The following is an 18,944-nucleotide window of genomic DNA, read 5'->3' as shown; positions in this document are numbered from 1 at the left end:
CCACCCTCCAGCTTCAGGCACTAACTTTTATTTCAGTGCTTGTGCCTTTGGGAGGAAGACACATCTGTGCCCCGAATCGTGATGCGAGCCCCACGTGGGATGGACGCCGGGTGTGAGTTGTGTCTGTTTCTCTCAGACAGCAGTGGTTCCAGTGAATGTTTACGGGGTGCTAACAGGTGTCGGGGCAGGCTGCTTGCCATGCTCAATCCTGGCAACGCCCCTGGGAGGTGGGGGCACTTTGCCCCATTCCTCAGAGGGAAGCCGCATGGCCCAGAGGCCATTGAGGGGAGATTTCCCCAGCAGTGTGAACTGAGCCAGTTCTGCCCAGGATGGTGGGGAGGGGCTGTGGTGTCACCTGGGGATGGTCAGTGTGTCTTCCTATGCCTGGGGCAGTGGGCGGGAAGCATCGAGCTGATTGTCACCCCTAGGGAGGTGGGGACACTGGCTGAGGGGAAGTGGGACAGAGCAAAGGATCTGAGTGGGGGGGTCCAGACAGAGCACCCTGACCTGAGTGATGGCGGTACTGAGAGGCCGAATGCCCTGCGTCCAGAGCTGGCACTGGGCAAGGCCCTCAGGGCACCATGGAGGGCACGGTCTGGGTCTGGGTCTCCTGGGAGGAGTGAGTGCCTCCTCTCAGGCCTTGATTTCTTCCCTCGGTGGGTGGGAGGCCCAGGGGACAGCTGGAAGGCCCCTCCCGCTGTGTCTCCAGGTGGGCACACAGGCTGTGGCTCCGTCGCAGGCTGGGGGGGGGGGGTCTGAGGGTGCCAACGGCGCCTTCAGGAGCTGAGGGTTTCCTGGCGTGGCTCTGGTACCGGGAAACCCACGGTATGGGCCGCGGGAAGCCGGGCCCTCAGGATCTGTACTTCTTGTCCGTGAAGAAGAGCCTCCGAAGCTTGTCCGGCTACAAGGAGGGAGAACACGCTGGAGCGGGGGGTCCCTGCCATGATGGGAGACCCAGGCTCAGCGTCCCTCCATATTGGCTGGGGGCTGGGGCCAAGCCCCGCAGAAGGCGCGGTTGCTGCTCCACAAGCTGTCAGCCCTCCACTTAGGGTGAAGGGTTCACCTCTCCTGGTTCGGGAGGCAAAGGGGAGGACGGGGTTTGGGAAGGGGTGGAGAGGAAAGGCCAGGTCCCCCTTCCCCGCTGGAGCTCTCTGCCCAGCTGGGCCCTGGGACACACTGGTGTCCGAGGTAGAATGGTGCCAGCAGGGACCAGGGCACGTGTGTCTGCAGCCAGAGCCAGAGCTGATGGCTGTGGCTTCTGTGGTTCTGAGGACTGTCTACAGGCAGGATCGGTGGGCCCGGCAGAGTCAGCCGTGGGAGGGTCCTGTCCCGGGTAGGTGGGCACACACAGCCCAGCCCCAAGGGAGGAGCTGGCAGAGCGTCCCTGACAGCCTTTCAGCTGGAGCGGGAGAGGTCTGCACGTGCTGAGGTGTGGGGCTGGGGCCTCGGGAGGGCTCCCCTGCCTCTTAGCCCGGCCACCTCCCTCCACGCTCTCGACCCGCCTCCCCTTTCCTCCTTTCTTATCAGAATCCTCAGAATAGCAGCTCCAGGCTGTGCCCTGAGCACAGGCAGACAGACACCAGCGGTAACGCCTGGGCAGCTGGCCCTGGCCCGCCCCTCGTACAGCGACGGGATGAAGGCTTAGGCCTGCTAAGTAAGAACAGGACGCCCAGTTAAAGCTGAATGCAGACAAGTACGCAATAACTGCAGTATTTGGGACATAGTCACACTTAAAAAAAATACTGGTTGTTTATCTGGAATTCAAATTAACTGGGTGTCCTGTGTTTTAGCTCGCTAACTCTGCCAAACCTCAGTTGCCTGGGAAACTGTCTTGCCCAAAGCCACGTGGCTGGGGAGTGGCTGAGGTGTGACAAGTCAGACCTGGACCCAGGGCCCCTTCTCCACCTCTCGGAGCTCTGAGACCCCTATTGTGGCCGATCTGCTGCAGAGAAAGACCTCAAAAGGGCCTGGAAGCCTCCATCTTACATCCAAATCTAATGGCTACATCTCCCGCCACCCTGAGCAGATGCGATGGCTATAAAGTTCTGGGCAGCTCTGGGCAGGGGCAGTGGCCTGCCCTTCCCGCCCGAGGGTCGCAGGTACCTCTACCACCAGGTGCTCCCCAGGGCTGGCACCCCCCCCACACAGCTCCCCATGGAGCCCACCTTGTGTGTCCGTCCAGCAGCCTTGCTCTTGGCTGCAGTGACTTGTTCATAAGTGTTCCTTGGCTCCGGGGCCCCCGAGCTCCTCTCACAGCCACAGTCTGTGGGCCCCAAGAGCTTGCTGTATGTGGGACTGGCCTCGGGATTGGGGGGCCTGGCTGGGCCACCACAGCAGACTGGGATCTGCTCGTAGGTACTGCCTTCTTGGTCTGGTGCATCCCCCGCCTCCTGCCCGATGAGCTCATAGGTGTCTGCAGAGTTGCCGTGGGCGCAGGGCTGAGCCCCAGGGCTCAGCTTCGGAGACCCCTGGCTCCAGGTAGCAGCTGAGGCTCCTGGAGTCTCAGAACTGGGGCCCCAGGAAGCAGGAGATGCTGCAGAGCCCTGGTCTGGGCTCCCCCCAGAGAGGGCAGGCCCTGGGCCGCCAGGCCTGCTCTGGCTTCCGTCAGGGAGCCTCTTTGGGGCCTCCTTGCCTGGGGAGCAGGCCTGGCTGCCCGCTGGGACTGGCCCGAGCCTGCCGGACACCTCTGTGCCCCGACCTAGCCGTGCCTGGTTCATCTTCCTCAGGTCTGTGTAGATGACGTCGTTAGTGCTTCCAAAAGACTCTTCCAGAAGAGAGGCACTCCTCTCGGGAAGGGGGGGTGCTCTGGTGGGGACCTGGGAGGAGAGACACAGAGCACCTCGTGAAGGTCAGCCATCACTAAGAGGCCGTCAGGTAAACTGAAGCTCTCTCAGATAAGCTGAGGGCCCCCCGCCGCCGTGCTGGCCTGTTTACCTGACTGTTACGTGGGTCGGTTACATGCATTGGGCTCAGCCAGTGACCATGCAGGACTCTGAGGGGGGCCTTTGGCTTGGCACTCAAAGTCTGGGTCACCAGCTCTCCCTCCCGCCAAGCTCATCCTGCCCCCAGCGTGGCCCACTGGTCCCTCAGAGCCCCCTGGGCCCACCCACTCCCTGTCCCTCCCCCTTCAGAGCAGCCCACCCCCAAGTTAATCATCCGTGTATATTCATTCAGCAGATGCTTAGTGAGCACAGACTGTGCAGACACTGTACTAGGTGCCGACTCAACAGTGAGTAAGCCCGGCCCTTGGGCGTTCGTTTCCATGCTGACCGGGCAGATGGCACGTACCGCTCCGCATATAGTCTGACCTGCTGCTATAACACTCGGTACAATGATGCCACCCGTCACACCTCCCTCACCTCCATGCACTCCTCCTGGGACAGGTTCCAGGGACTCACGTCCTGACTCTTCTTCAAGTGGAGGAAGGAGACCTGGGACTTTGGAGGGGGGCAGGGGCTGGCCGCCTTTCCCGGGCCGCCCGTGGGTGATGCAGTGGCAGGTGGGTTTTCATGGCCCGGGTTGGTCTGGTGGGGGCCCCGGGTGATGGCGTCGTACAGGTCATTGTCCTCTGGCTGGAGACGGTGGGGGCATAGAAGGTATGTGGTCACACTGCCCTGGCTGGCGAGGCCGCCGGCCAGAGCCTGAAATATGCCCACCGGGTCCCCGAGCTCGGGGAAGACACTGCCTTTCAAATAGGGACCGTGACCCCGAGCCGAGTGCCCCTGGACGGCAGGCAGTAAAGAGGGAAGAAATAGCATGTGGCCCCGGTGATGGACATCCCAGCCCTGGGCCCCTTGCCCTCGACAAGGGGGGTGCCTACCCGGGGGCAGGCAGCGGCCAGGGTCTCCCCAAAGGGCTCAAAGTGCACCTCCTGGTAATGGTGCACCAGCTCCGCCAGGCTGCCGTGGCTGTGGGTGTCCCCTGAGACGAGGTAGCGCCGGTCTTGGAGCTGGGTGATGACGAAATGTCGGCAGCGGTCGCCCCCCCTGTAACACAGACACCTGTGGCCTGAGACCGCTGACAGCCGTGGCCCCGGCTCAGGGCTTGGAGCTGCGTGAAGGGAGGGCCCTGGGCTGGCTGGGGCCCTGCCCACTGGGGCCTCGGTGTGTCCCTCTGGAGAGTGGGACAGGTGAGGAGCAAGCTTCCCAGGAAGTCCCTGAGCCGCTGGGATGGGAGGTGCAGGGAGGGCGGGGCCGGGATGGGATGGGGCGAGGGAGCCCAGGCGCGGGCTTGCTGCAAAATTTCAAGGGCGCCACAAAACTCAGTAATCAAGACAGCAGATAAGCCAATATTTTAGAAAATCAAAATTAGTACCAAAACCCATGACAAACAAAATATCAAAGTCTTAAAGACGCGGTCTGAGCCTCCACGTGCAGGTGGCAGCCTCATCGTCCCCCCAAATCCCGCCTCACAGGAGCCCCCCAGCACCCTGTGTCCCAGCAGCACCTGGGTCTCCCACACCCCCTCTGCCCGGCAAGTTGCTGTTCTTCTGTGCTGGGCTCAGAGGTCACCTCTGTGAAGCCTTCCCCACCCCCTAGTCACCCCCTTTGCCGGCTGGGGCTACATCCTCATGTATGTCTGATAAGCACGGGATGGATGAGCGAGGCAGCGAGGGAGCCGGGGTCCAGGGACAGCCCTGCGGGGCGGGCCGGCGGGGTCTCCGTGCTTGTCTGCCAGGCGGGGTTACTGGAGCCGAGCCCGCCAGCCCCCTGCAGGTGGCTTCCCCTCTTACCTGTAGGACAGGATGTAGCCAGTGGCCCGGTCACTGAGGCGGATGAGGAAGGAGCCAAGGGCTTTGTCCCTGAGCAGCTGCTCCGTCTGCCTGGGCAGAGGACATGCCGTTAGCTGGTGCCGGCTCCATACGGGAGCAGCCTGGCTTAGTCCTGTCTCGGGGTCCCTGCTGGCCTTGCTCTCGGGTGCCAGACCCGGTGCACAGACCTCCAACCCTCTGTAGGGACCGCCTCGGGCTTCGGCCGGGTGTGTGGGCCGTCTGGGCTCCACTGAGCAGCTCAAGACTTCATGTGGGGCTGGGTTGGAGTCCTGAGGCCCCCTGTCCCACCCCCAGTGCAGCCTTAGCAGCAGGCACAATGGCCCCTGACCCTGGCCACCCATTCTCCCCCTGAATGGCTCTGTAGCAGGAATGAATGCATATGGCTGGAGAGTCTTAGGTCTGTGGGGTTCTTGCTCAGGACCACTTGCTCAGTTGTGTAGGGTGTGCACTACACAGGAGTTTGTCTGGAGCCTGGTCACAGCGGCAACTCAGAGCTTCTCACACCCCTGCATGTCCCCTTAGCCCCCGGCAGCTATGGCTATTGCTAAATGGTGCCAAGTATTTTGCAGGTACGGTGGGAAATCCCCGCTATCGTCTGGTTTGGCAGCACACAGAGCAGATAGTCTGTCACCCGTTACTCACCAAATACTTACTGAGAGCCTGCTCTGTGCAAGGGCAGCTATAAAATGTGCGGGGCCCAGTAAATGCAAATGTGGAGCCCATTGCTCCAAAAAGATGAATTTCCAGATAGTGACAGGCAAGCATGAAACCAAGAATGGGCCCTTCCGTGCGCCTGCACAAACTGGTGCCCATGTCGTGCTGTGCCAGGAGCCCCTGGTGACTGGCTGGGTTTGTCGCTCCTTCCTCTAGTGGATGAGCAGCTTGGAGATCCAGCCAATCGGAAGGCCAGCCCCCACATGTTCGCCTTTATTTCTGGGGTAACTGTACGCCCAGATTTGCCTGGGACAGTCCCCTCTTAAAACAGGTGTAGCCCAGGAACTAACAGTGCTCGGTCTGGATAAGTGTAGGGTCCCCTAGGTGTTCAGAGCTGGTCGGAAGGCACCCTGCTCCCGCAGCTCTGCTGTATCTATACACAGAGTGGGGCTGGTGCCCTAGACAAAGGGACGCTCCTCAGTCTGTTCCCCCGCCCATCTCCTCCCAGGGTCCCTGCCTGGCCCAGCATGAGGACAGGAACCAGCCCTGCCCTGAAGCCCCAGCCCATGTTCTCAGCCCCGGGTCCATGGACCATGCTGGCCTTGCGTACAGGGGCAGCCTTACTTGCGGGTGACGAATCCGTGAAACCAGGGGGGCAGGGCTCCGTCCTGCAGAATGAGGGGGGCCTGCGTCTCCATGAACCACCTCAGGGCCAGCTCCTGCAGCTCGGCCAGCCCCTGGCTGTCCCCTGCCCTCTCAGGCCCCTGCCCCTGCCCCAGGCTGAGCTGCTTTAGGCTGCCCTCCATTCTGCTGAGCTGAAGTGGAAGCGCAGCCCAGACCCTGCACCCTCTATATCTGTGTGTGTGCTGGCTCATTTGCCTGAGTCTGTGCCGCCCCAACTGCCAGCAGCACACAGGAGCCCTATTGTCACCTCTGGGCTGGTGGCTGGCGGGAGACGCAGGTGGAGGGGACCTCTGCAGCCAGAAGCAGGGGCGGAGATCCCGAACTTCCAGCCCGCAGATGAGCTGTCCCCTTGGGTGTGACCTCTTTCCCCAACCTCCAGTCCTTTTCACACTGACGCCTGCAGCCCTGCCACTGTTAGCAAAGCGATGGGTTTAAATTCTACGCAAGCTTCCTTCCTTCGCCACTTATGTTTTGGTGAACTTTGGTGCTGACTGAGTCCTCCTGCCACTTGGGATTCGTTTTCTAGATGCTAAGGTCATCATGAGGACGAGATGCGATAGTGTAATGGTTAAGAATGAAGGAACATCGACATAAAATCTGAAATAGGCAGGACTGATGGGTGGGGATACAAGTCAGGACGCGGTGATGTCCGGCAGGGCCGAGGAGCTGCAGGAGCTGGTGGCCAGCGTTCTGTTTCTCGATTTGAGTGGTGGGTGAGACGGGTCTGTTCACTTTGTGAAAACCCATGGGCTCTCGCTCGCGACTTATGCACTCCTCCAGGCGTGTGTTCTGCTTCAACAGAGCAGTTCACCTGAAAAAAAGAAAAGAGATGCGATAGCCGTCTTGCCTGCTTCCAATGCCGGCTGACTGGTTATGTGACCTGGTGCAAATGACAAGTGTCCTGGGCTCTGTGTCTTCATTTCTGAAACAGGGACAAGGCTACGACCTGCCGTGAGGAAGGTTAAGTGGGTTAAGTTCTTAGTGTCAGGAATGACAGGCGATTAGGAGGAGCCGTAAGCTGGACGGTGATGGTGACGGTGTAACAGCTGATACGTGGTCGGTGCTCCCTGTCGGTGACTGTTTCCATTATTGCTGTTGCTACAACTTTATCACCATCCAAAGGGTGGCGGCAGGTGTGTGATGCATGTGATTTAGAGGAAAGGCGAGGGCCTGAGGCCCGCCTGCACTGTTCTGAGAAGTCCCTGGCTTCGCGGGGCACCAAAGCAACCCACGGCCCCAACAGGCTGAGGAAGCTGCGGACTCACCCAGTCGGGTGCTGCCAATGTGAAGTCCTGGAAATATTCAAATACAAAGAAATGTATTTCTATAATTTTCCATGAGCTGTTCTCTCTCCGGCTACTTTTATGAGTGGAGCCTGGGTATTTGCATAAGAAGATAAGGACTTTGGGTAAGAGAGGGGCAGAACCCAGGCCCGGCTCCAATCAGGCAAATAAACGGGGTCTATTTTTACGCTCAGGAGAAATGTGGGCGGGGAGGGCGAGCCCAGGTCTGGGGCATCAGGTGAGCCCGTGAGACAGATGAGGTGTCTCTGACAGCACTCGATCTCACTGTTTAACTCATCACCGGGTCACCTACTGGGGACCAGGCCCTGGGGCCTAGAACCCTGGAGCAGCCCTGCCCTCCTTCTCGTCCATGGGTGTCCCGAGGTGCAGACAGAGCAGGTGGGAGGCTTCAGGCTCTGGAGTCTGACGAATGAACTTAGAATCCCAGCTCCCCTGTTTCCTGGCTCTGTGACTTTAGGTGAGGTGTCAGCCTCACTGTGTCTGTTTCTTCATCTATGAAGAAGGAGGGGAGAGATAGGACCCACAGGTAGGGTTTGGGGAGTCAGGGAGCTGGTCCCTGCAGCCCTGGCGAGGAGCCACCGGGCATGTGCAGCAAACTGTCACCTCAGCTGCAAGTCATCCCTGGGCTGGGAAGTCCCCAGAGTCCCAAGTCTCTATCTGTCCCATCACACTTCCTTGTCCTGGGTTCTCTCTCTAGATCATGCTTCTCTTGTAGGACCAACAGCTGGGAATGGAGTATCCAAAAGTTACTGTAACCTGAGGGTACTCAGCCAGGTGCCAGCTCGGGAGGAAACCTGAGGTTTCTCCAGAAGGATGCACGCAGGCCGGTCTCCAGCCGCCTCACTGCGGCCAGAACCCCAGCACTAACCCTCTTCGTTTCCTGAGCCTGTGCGGTGGGAACCGAGCACATGCCAAGTACTCTGGCACCCAGCCCCCGGGTAGAAAGCCAAAGTGGACTTTTCAGTAAATTCGAGTCCTTTCCGTTACCCCGTTAGGGAGCATGAATGCGTTCCGCAATACTAAGGAGTGGAGCACAAGCGACCCTCTTTCTTTTCTCTCATATTGTTGGCCTCATTCTCCACTGTATTCGGTGCCTAGAACAGTGCTCGGCGCCGTTACACGCTCAATCAGTATATTTTAAAATGTAATTCAAAGGTGTGATACACATACATGGCTTTTAAAAATAAAAACATATGAAGAGGTATCCGTACAAATACTCTCCCTCCAAGCATTAAACCCCATCCAGCCAGTTCCCATCTCGCTCCTGCAGTAACCACTGTTCCTCGTTTCATGAATGTCCTTCCTGGGTTATGCGTATCCAAGTAAATATGTATATTCTTCTTGTCCTCCCTTTCAAATATAAAAGGTAGGCTACTCGATGGTGTTTGCACCTTGCTTTATTAAACGATGTAATACTACGTCTTGGAGCCCCTTCCGTCAGGGCACAGAGAAGGGATACCACTTTTTGTTACAGCTGCACAGCTTTCTATCGTATGGCCACACTGTAGTTTTTGTAGCTGGTCCGCTATTGATGACCATTTAGGTTTCCAGTGCATTTTTATTTCCAATACTGCAGCACTGGGTAACCTTGTACAGCTTTTATGAAGCATGAGAGTCACTCCCTCCATGGAATACAGACCCAGAAGTGGCATTGCATGATCAGAAGGGTATTTGCATTGGGAATTTTGATAGAAAATGTCACATTATCTCCTTTGGGGGCTTGGATTCATTTGTGCTCAGTAAATATTGAATGAATGAATCATGAATAGACAAAGGGATATTTTCAAGCCTAGTTATTTTGCAAGAAAAACTGGGTCAGGTGGCTGACACGGGTCCAGAGAGTCACCAATTCTGTGACTCTTTTGGTCCCTCAATGCCGCTGAGCGAGTGAGCTTGTCTCGTTATCTTTAGAGTGTGTGGGGTGGGAGGGTGATACCCAGAGATGCCCCTTCCAGCCACCCTCTCCACCAAAACATAGCCTGTCTTTGTTTTACCCACAGTGCAATGGGCAGGTACTGGGAATGTGACAAGGGCCTATGAAAATGTCTAAGACCTAAAAACAAACTAAAACCCAAAACCCAAAGCCCACTCCGGTATTGGCTCCAAAATCTAAAATGAGAAAAGTGCAAAATCACAAAGAATAAATGTGCACATAAATGTCTACACAAGGTAATAGTGTGTCAGCTTCACTTAGTGAAGAGAACCACACAGTGTGTAGATTTGCCTGCTGGTTTGGTAGGGAAATGAGGCCTTCTGGAAGCCGGCTCCACAAATCCGGGACGGGAGGGGCCCCTGGCGGGGCTCGTCTCTCTGAAGCTCCCCCACTTGCCTAGGCTGAGAGCTTCCTGCAGCAGGAGTCAGGTCCAGCCCCTTTCTGAGTTTAGGCAGCACCAATGGCAGGCAGGCGGAGGCAAAGGGCAGGGTTGGGGCCGTTTGTTGAATGAATCAGGTTCCAGATTGAGGACTGAACACATGCACCTCAGGGACTGTGCTGAGCACTTTGTGCTGATTGTCTCGTTTAAGCCTCACAACAGCTCTAGGAGGTAACTGCTATTTTTATGCCCATTCTACACATGAAGAAGCTGAGGCACAAGGAGGCTGGGTGATCCACCCAATGTCACACAGCCCCTCCCTTATTTTGGAACCCTCCCCTGTCCTCCAGAGCCCACTGCATTCCTCCTGACTTCCTATCAGGGCAGGAAGCTTGGAAAGCAAGTTCAACTGCCCAAATTTCCCCTTTTCGGTAAACAGCAGCCACTTCCTCCTGTGTTGGCCACTTCCTTCTGGTGACTGGGTTCCTGAGAGGCTTGAGGGGGCAGGGACGCACAGGGGCACGCAGGGCAGACCCTCCAGCACCAAGTGTGCCCGCACTAGACACAGGGGAGGCACCCAGGTGGGCTGTGTAAAGCCGGCCCCTGCCTACAGGACACTGCCATTTAACCTAAGGGACCTTTGGAACTGCAAATGTCAATGAGCCATCTAAGAAGGGTTGCAAGGAATTTGGAGCCAGAAGAGACAGCCCCCAAATTTCCATGGAGAAGAGCCTTTGGGTGGGGGTGATCTAGTTAGAAAAAGGGGGAAACTGAAGCCACAATTTGTTTAGAATTTTACATGAACTATATATAAAAATTGTCCAAATTGAAGATGGGAGTAGGTGCTAAGGAGACAAGAGAAAGCCCGGTCATGGAGCCCCCTCCAGCTCATGGCTCCAGGAGTGAGGGGTGAGACGATGTAGAGTTTGTTCATGAACAGGCTTTGAAAGAGCTGGCAGGGCAGGGGGCCTGGGAGAGGTCTGGGGGTGGAGTGGGCGCTAGGGTTGGTCCTGGAGGCTCCATGGAGCCTTGGAAGGCTTGGGCCACTTCTACTTGGCTCTGCCCAGTAGGCACAAACTCATCCTCTTTACTTTCTTGGGAAACCATCCTAATTGCCTCTTGAAGTTGTGCAAGTTCACGTGAGTTAACATAAAACCTTGGTAAATACTAAGGTCTATTTAAATGGTAATTGTCATTCAAATGTCATCACAGCTTTTATACAACACAGTCTGTATTTGTGTGTGTGTGTAAATTTTCTCTCCCTTCCTAGAATACAGTCTCTGTGAGGGCAGGGCCACCAGTGTGTCCCCAGCGTCTGGACCTGCACGTGGCACACAAAAGGCACACAGGGACTATTTATTTGTTAAAGTCAAAGCACAACTGAGGTCTGCAGAGGCGGGACGTGCGTTGGCTTTCATTCATGCATTCTGCAAATATTTACCGAGCACCCACTCGGCGCCGCGCCGGGCGGCAGGCTCTCCCTCGTGCAGCATGAGCCTGTGAATCCGGTGTGGCAGACTTAAACATACAGTGTGTACCGAGGTGTAACTTATGTAAAGGGCCACCCAGGGTGTTGAGGGGACACCCCGCACTCCCGGATACCCACACCCCTATAACGAAGTACAACAGTGCCGCACACGAAAGCAGCCAGGGTGGAGTGCTTTGCCGGGACCTCGCCTGCGGGGATGCGGGGATGCCGGGCAGCTGGGTGGGGCGGAGGCGGACTACAAGTCCCAGCAGGCTTTGCGTACGCCGTGGGCGTGGCGGGGGCGAGACTACAAGTCCCAGGCTGTCTTGCGCGCGCGGGTGGGGGCCGGGCTGGGCGGTGGTGGGCGCGCGGCGGGAGATGCCGGGGCCCGGGGCCGGCGCGGACGAGGGCGCCGGGCCGGGGCGGGAGCCGGCGCGGCTGTGTGGCTACCTGCAGAAGCTGTCGGGCAAGGGCCCGCTGCGGGGCTACCGCAGCCGCTGGTTCGTGTTCGACGCGCGACGCTGCTACCTCTACTACTTCAAGAGCCCGCAGGACGCGCTGCCGCTCGGCCACCTGGACATAGCCGACGCCTGCTTCAGCTACCAGGGCCCCGACGAGGCGGCCGAGCCCGGCGCCGAGCCGCCCGCGCACTTCCAGGTGCACAGCGCGGGCGCCGTCACGGTCCTCAAGGTGAGAGCCCCGCACCTCGGTCCGCATCCCAGAACCCGCGCCTCAGCCCGCAGCTCAGAGCCCGCCCGCGCCCCTCAGCCCGCGCCCAGAGCCCGCCCCTCAGCCCGCACCCCAGAGCCCGCCCCGCGCCCCTCAGCCCGCACGCAGAGCCCGCCCCGCGCCCCTCAGCCCGCAGCTCAGAGCCCGCCCCGCGCCCCTCAGCCCGCACCCAGAACGCGCCCCTCAGCCCGCACCCCAGAGCCCGCCCCGCGCCCCTCAGCCCGCACGCAGAGCCCGCCCCGCGCCCCTCAGCCCGCACGCAGAGCCCGCCCCTCAGCCCGCACCCAGAACGCGCCCCTCAGCCCGCACGCAGAGCCCGCCCCGCGCCCCTCAGCCCGCGCCCAGAACGCGCCCCTCAGCCCGCACCCCAGAGCCCGCCCCGCGCCCCTCAGCCCGCACGCAGAGCCCGCCCCTCAGCCCGCGCCCAGAGCCCGCCCCGCGCCCCTCAGCCCGCGCCCAGAGCCCGCCCCGCGCCCCTCAGCCCGCACGCAGAGCCCGCCCCGCGCCCAGAGCCCGCCCCGCGCCCCTCAGCCCGCGCCCAGAGCCCGCCCCGCGCCCAGAGCCCGCCCCGCGCCCCTCAGCCCGCACGCAGAGCCCGCCCCGCGCCCAGAGCCCGCCCCGCGCCCCTCAGCCCGCGCCCAGAGCCCGCCCCGCGCCCCTCAGCCCGCACGCAGAGCCCGCCCCGCGCCCAGAGCCCGCCCCGCGCCCCTCAGCCCGCGCCCAGAGCCCGCCCCGCGCCCCTCAGCCCGCACGCAGAGCCCGCCCCGCGCCCAGAGCCCGCCCCGCGCCCCTCAGCCCGCACGCAGAGCCCGCCCCGCGCCCAGAGCCCGCCCCGCGCCCCTCAGCCCGCGCCCAGAGCCCGCCCCGCGCCCCTCAGCCCGCACGCAGAGCCCGCCCCGCGCCCAGAGCCCGCCCCGCGCCCCTCAGCCCGCGCCCAGAGCCCGCCCCGCGCCCCTCAGCCCGCGCCCAGAGCCCGCCCCGCGCCCCTCAGCCCGCGCCCAGAGCCCGCCCCGCGCCCCTCAGCCCGCACCCAGAACGCGCCCCTCAGCCCGCACCCCAGGACCCACCCCGCGCCCCTCAGCGGATCAGGCCAGGTCTCCCCATTGGACCCTCGCCTTCCAGCCTCCCTTCTCTGAGACCCACGCTGCCCTCCTGTCCCCTATTCTTCCCCAGACTCTGTCCACATGTCCCCGTCTTGTGCCCTTTGCCTGGGCTTAGGTCGGAGTGGCTGGGGAGCAGTCGGTCCCCTGACCCCTTATCTCCCTCCTCCCCTCTGTGCTTCCCCCCATCCTGGGGGTGCCCTGTGCAGCCCTCCCGTGGCCGTGGGCTTGTTGACTTTGGCCAAGTTACATAACCTCTCTGCTCCAGCTGCCTCCTCTGTGAAATGGGGACAGCAGTCCTTTCTGCCTGGAGGGGGTGTTGGGATTAAGTGAATTATCCTGTAAATTGCCTGGTGAGTGTTGTTACTGTGCCACAGACAGAGTCAGAGATGCCAGGCCCCTTACAGAGAAGCCAGCAGTCCCCTCCCCAGTGGGCAGGGGCGCCCGGCCGAGGACCCACAGCCAGTAAGTGGCAGAGCCTTTCTCGCTCCTTATTTTGGCTGAAGAAGGGAAAGATTTGCTTCCACTGGCTCTGCCTGGCGCACATGGAGCCTTCCTGAGTCTCGAGAAGGAACAGTGTGGGAGACAGAGAGAAGGAGCAGGGGCTAACGTCAGCAGGCCTGGTCCCAGTGCCAAGAGGCCTCTCCTGGCCCCGGGGCCTCCGTCTTCTCCTGGGCCCTCCTGCTTTGAGCACGGGCGTCTGGGCCCTGGCCTGGAGTGGGCTCCTGCCTCCCGGCCCTGCTGCCTGCCTGGTGCCTCCACCCTCACTCTTTCTCACTTCTCTTCTGTGTTGCAAGCTAGGCTTTTTCCAGAGCGGCAGGGCTGGGCTGGGGTGGATGACAGATCTCTGGAAGGCAGGCCAAGTGGAGCACGGAGTGGGCTGTGCCTCGCTCCCTTGGCCTTGTGAGCACAGGACGGTTCCCAGGACCCCCGGAGCCACAGCAGCTGGAGCTGCTCCCCCAGGTCTTTCTTCGAGCTTTGTCGACTCAGCTCTTGCGTTTCAAGCCGAATCTGAGATCCCCACTTCCTTTCGGGCCCCCCTCCCCATCTCTCAGTGGGTAGGACAGCCTGTTTCTGCGGAGGCAGCCAGCAGGGCTTACTTAGAAAGCGTTTGTGTAAACTTGGGCCCGACCCACTGAGTACACGGGAACTTTTGCCAAAGAAAGGCTTGTCTCATGTATGTGGATCACCCCTGTTTAACAAGTTCCTATGGAATTGTTCGTTAAAAAAGAACACAGCATCCTGTTTCAGATTTTTCTCAGATGACTTGGGAGCCCTCGCTCCGTTTTCTGAATAATGGAGAGAGCTACGTAAGTGGGCGCGTGGCCTGCAGTGTCAGGAGTGTGCGTTAGAGCTGGACGGACTCGAACCTGCCGCCTGAGTCTGACTCTCATGCGTCGGGCACGTTACACCACCTTCCTGTCCCAGTTTCCTTTCTGCTCTAGTGAAAAATCTTACCTTCCTCTTTAGGTGGTTGTGAGGGTTCTGGGAAATGTTATGGGACGTGGCTGGCCCAGAGCACACAATACACAGCAACCGTAGGAAATAACAGTAGCGTCTTGGCCAAATACGTGGTATGTTCATATCATGGAATGAGAGCTGTAGATGTTAACGTGAATGAGCCATAAACAGTACATTGAGCAAGAAAAACCAAGGTACAGAGCGACTGCACACCGCACGATACCGTTTCTGGGAAGATGAAGGAGCTCACGAACGTGTCTGCCCAGTCGTGAGGGGCAGAGCTGCCTCAACTTAGGGGCAGTGAGAGGGGGTGTGAGTGGGGATAGCTGGGAGCCCAGGGGCTTCCCGGGGCTTTGCAGTGTTTTCTTTCTAGGACGGGGTGGTAGGTACCCCAGTGTTTGTCCTAATAGCCTATTCATGTGTGTATGTCCAGAATATTTCTTTTAGAAAAGAATTGATTTTCAGTAGGTTATTGACTAGGACTATTTTAACATGTAAAATTGAATTAGTCACAGTGCCCACGGCCCGGGGTCAGCTTGTAAAAACTATAGAAATGGAAACACAGGAAGGCTCCGAAAGAGGGGAACACCCAGATGTGGGGGTTCAGAGTAGGACTGGGCTTTAGCAAGGGTGACATTTAGTGTACGGTGGTGCCTTCTGAGTTCTGAGTGAAAAGTTTGTGGTGGTAAAAGTGGAAATTAGCAATTTATCTGCCTTTTCATCTTTCATATCCAGGGACTGAGTTTCATCAGCTTTTTTTTAATTACTATTTTTATGAGTTTGAACCAAAGTGACGACATACGCTGGGGAGCAAGATCTCAAACACTCCCTGGAATAAGCTTTATTGCTTCACTTTAGGGCTGCTTGGCCACAGGGGGAGCCTGGTTTCCGAGGGGCACCGTGGGGTGGTGGGGACAAGCCCGCCCGAACTAGCTCTATATCATTTTACAGATACCGTCTCTTTTGAGAGATGAATTAAAGGAGGAGAAAGGAAAATCAGCAATTTGCTTATTGTATTAGCATGTGTTTCTTATTTTAAAGCGTCTTTCCGCCTTCTCTGGAGAAGCTGTGGTTTTGTTGGGTTTCTACAAAATGTTTTACTGCTTGAGTCTTAATGAAAGCTGATACTGGAATTTCTTGGTGAGCTTTTCTGTTCCTAAATGTGGGGGTCTGGTCCAGCGTCCTGTGTTACAGCTGAGGGAGTGGAGGCCAGAGTGGGGACGCGACGGGCCTGCGATCCTGCAAGCAGAGGCTCTGGACACAGTGAGTGTCCAATCGTATTATGTGTTCTGACAAGCCTGCCTTCGGTGACTCTGCCATCGGTGGTTTCTGTTACTGCGTTGGCTTTCTGTCCTTTTCATGCATTGGGACCGTTTTACAGACCAACTCTTCCCAGGATGTGGAGAACCTATTGCTAGACACGTAGGAACTGCTACAAGGGTCAGGCAGAGGCGATGCTTACCGGGGGGGGGGGGGGGGGTGCTGAGGCTTCTCACTGAGCCTGACTAGGCTCTGACGCAGGGGAGAGGTTGTGGCTGAGCTGGCGCTCAGGGAGGCAGTGCAGACGGCCGGCTGGGTGCAGCCGACTGAGCCTGCCCTGCCAGATGTCTGCAGTGTCTGCAGCGAGGACACCACCCTCAGCAGGACGGCCCCGCGCCCTCGCTCCCTTCTGGAAGGCGTTCGGTGCCCCAGGGAGCGTGTGTGGGTTTCCGAGTCGCACCTCACTAACAGGCACGCACCCTGTTCCTATCCCCCTTTTGCTGGAAGGATGTGCACTTCTGATGTGGAGCCGCTTTCTCTCAGCGTGATGACAAGCGTTTGTTACTCGGGATCGTGGTGTGTTCAGCACCAGAGAGACGTGGCGAGCCAGCCCTCTGGGCCCAGGGGGGCGGCGGAGCCTTCCGGCTGGACGTCGCTCGCTCGTGGACTGGAAGTAGTCAGGCTTTCATGGAGGCGTGACTCTTCTGGGTGTCACGGCTCCCCAGTCAGTGCGTCCCCTAAAGGCCCATACAGGGTCAGGGGTGCGATGTCACAGCAGCTTTGCCACCACCTGTCACACACTCCTCACTACAGTGGTCTCCGCCCGCTGCTGCTCCCTGAGGACCGCTGTTTGTGCCCTCACCTCCCAGAGCAGGGCCTGGCACAACGTAGGCACCCTGGTAGCGTTTGTGGAGCGAACGAACAGAGGGTGGTCACCCAGCAGGCGGTGGGTTAGGTGTGAGCGCTGACCTTTTAGTCAGAGTGATCAGAATTGTCACATATGTCAGATGACAGTCTCACCTCACGTCGTGGAGGTGGCCGCTGTTCAGTGAATGGCAGCCACAGGTCACGGCATCCAGGATCCAAGAAGGCCGGCTCGCCCAGGTTACAGAGACCTGGGTTTTCAGGTCTCGCGTATCTCCTGCCCCAGTCTGGACTCTGAGGGCACTTCCCGCTGTGGGCAGACGTTTATGGAAAGGCCACACTGTGTATTTGGGTCTTGGGACCATGTCTGACTGCTCTGCTGTGTGACAGAGAGACAGCCATAGAGCGAGTGCCGCTGTGTTCCCATAGCTCTGAAATGTCAGGTCAGAAAATGTTCTTCTTTGGATTTGTTTCCATTCGTTTAAAAATGTAAAAACCATTCTTGGCGTCTATGTATACAACAATAGGCGGTGCGCTAGACGTGGCCTCAGTGGGGCTTCTGAGGGGTGGACAGGTCTCCTTGGATGGCGGTCTTTACCCACGAGCCACTGGGTGACAGTCTTCAGGTCCGAACAAAATACATGCGAGTACAGTAAGCTTCCCCCAAAGAGAAGCGCCTTGTCCTTGAAGAAATGACTGTCAGGAATTTTCTTCTCTTAGATTTTATGTAGTTGGGTCTTCATGACACTGGAGTGAGTGTTGACCTACGTGCCGTCGCACGCGGTTCTCAGCTGGGTTTTGTTTGCTTTCCCAGAGCGACTGCAGCTTGGAAATGGTGACAAGCGGTGGCGATGCTAAGTGGCTGGCATCTGCTGAATGTGCTCCCCGGAGAACTGTGACGGGGACATGCTGGGCACGCGTAGGTGCCAGGCCCTCTGAGAGGCACAGGCTGAGATGACCCCCGGGGAGGCTGCCGGTTTCCTGATGGCCCAGTAAATAGCAGCTCGCCAGGCAGCACAGGAAATCCTGAATTGGCTGGAGACGCAGGATGGGGTTGTTCCCAGAAGTGGGTCTAGTCCTGACCCTGAGCTTGAGCAGCTGGTGCTGTGTCCCCGGTGGCAGAGGTGTGTGTGGGCTCAGCACTGCACCCCCTAATGCTGAGAGCAGCGTCAGGCGCGTCTTAGAGGACCCAATGAGTGCCTCAGGCCTCGGGGGTGCTGCTTGGGGGGGTGCCGAGTTCCTGCTGCGTGGTGAAAGGGAGGCCTGCAGTGTCCGTTTATTCCTTTAGCAGATATTTTTCAGCGTCTGCCATGTTGGAAGCATTATGCTTTTGCTGCAGCGACAGCAGTGAAAATTTTCCATTCGTTTAAGTAACTACAGTGTTAAGACTTTAAAAATAGATTAGCACTTGATATAATCAAAGAATCGCAAGAGTTTTGAGAAAAAAAAGAAACTTTGAGAGAAACCACATTTGTCTGTAGTATTCAGCGTTGGGAGTACATATCAAATGTCTGCCAGTTTCTGGTTCTGAGGGAGGTCTGGCATCTTTCCATGGTAAATGCAGAGGAGGGCAAATCCTGACTGGGATCGGGCCCGAGCCAGGAATCTGTGCTTCTTCGCGTCAGAGTTTCTGTGGGCATGCGGACGGGGAGAGAGCTGTGTGACTGATTTTCCAGAAGTGCTTCCTGGGGAAGACGGCCGGGCGGTTGGTCAGGACCGGAGATAACTGTAGCTGTCCAGAGCTGTGCTTCCCATCCGATGGCATCAGCGTCTTTTCCCGCATGCGTGCTTGGCCGTTTGCTTTTTCAGAGTGCTTGTGGGGGAGAAGTGGACTCTGCTGGAGGAGGGCGGAGTCGGGAGCTGAGAGCTTGGGGCTTCTCACCTTCTGGAGGTTTGCAGGGCCAGTCCTACCAGAAGGAACAGACCTTCCCTGAACTCTGCCCTCAGGTGAGAAGCTGTCTGCATGTGGGAGGCAGACTGGCCTTCCACAGGAGGTGGGCAGGCCCGCGTTACCAGAGATGTTGATCTTGGATTATAAGAGTTATTTCTTGGCAGCAAAGCCACGTTTCATTTCCCTTTCTGGCCCTCTAATGTCCAGGCGAAGCTGGGCTTATCGAGGAGGTGGCCTGAATTTAGAAATGTGATACAGCCGGCAGCCTTTCACCTAACGGATTTGTCGAGCAGACCCCACGGGCATGTAGTGGGGTCAGGCTTTGCTGGTGGCCTCGGGGAGCTGGCCCTGCTTGGGGATGTGATTAGGACGTTGTCATTAAGTGGTGTGTGAGCTGCAATAAGCCTTCTGTGGTTTTGCTCCAAGGGTCATTGTCCCCGAGTCAG

At 58.4% G+C, this 18,944-nt stretch overlaps 2 protein-coding genes across 4 annotated transcripts in view; one reads left to right on the top strand and one right to left on the bottom strand.

The window, feature by feature from the left end:
• Window positions 1-571: 571 nt before the first annotated feature.
• On the bottom strand, window positions 572-6,411 carry SH2D7 (SH2 domain containing 7). Its single transcript, XM_088789452.1, has 8 exons — window positions 6,050-6,411; window positions 4,733-4,822; window positions 3,821-3,986; window positions 3,360-3,572; window positions 2,110-2,816; window positions 1,882-1,942; window positions 864-901; window positions 572-740 (listed from the first exon to the last, which is right to left on the bottom strand). Exons 1-8 carry the CDS (start codon window positions 6,298-6,300, stop codon window positions 572-574), a joined length of 1,695 nt encoding a protein of 564 aa, XP_088645578.1. The 5' UTR covers window positions 6,301-6,411.
• A 5,112-nt stretch (window positions 6,412-11,523) lies between these two features.
• Window positions 11,524-18,944, top strand: part of TBC1D2B (TBC1 domain family member 2B) — a 49,156-nt gene continuing 41,735 nt past the window's right edge. For 2 of the 3 annotated variants that reach the window (XM_074317274.2, XM_074317273.2), the window contains exon 1: window positions 11,524-11,883. In XM_074317274.2, the coding sequence (XP_074173375.2) occupies window positions 11,572-11,883 (312 nt within the window). In that variant the 5' untranslated portion in view covers window positions 11,524-11,571. Of the gene's footprint in view, window positions 11,884-18,320; window positions 18,555-18,944 lie in introns of those variants that run through there. The other variant, XM_019751235.3, reaches the window with a different exon arrangement.

This window comes from Rhinolophus sinicus, chromosome 13, assembly GCF_057876585.1.
Source record: "Rhinolophus sinicus isolate RSI-liver-muscle chromosome 13, RSI-T2T, whole genome shotgun sequence".
Taxonomy (NCBI): Eukaryota; Metazoa; Chordata; class Mammalia; order Chiroptera; family Rhinolophidae; genus Rhinolophus; species Rhinolophus sinicus.
The sequence above is the reverse complement of the archived record's forward strand: the minus strand, read 5'-3'. Positions and strand labels throughout refer to the sequence as shown.

Coding starts and splice junctions, on each gene's coding strand:
- SH2D7 (XM_088789452.1), bottom strand. CDS start 6,300: ATGAGCCAGCACACACACAGATATAGAGGGTGCAGGGTCTGGGCTGCG. Junction 4,823..6,049: donor CACGGATTCGTCACCCGCAA/GTAAGGCTGCCC, acceptor TCCTCTGCCCAG/GCAGACGGAGCAGCTGCTCA. Junction 3,987..4,732: donor GGCTACATCCTGTCCTACAG/GTAAGAGGGGAA, acceptor TCTGTGTTACAG/GGGGGGCGACCGCTGCCGAC.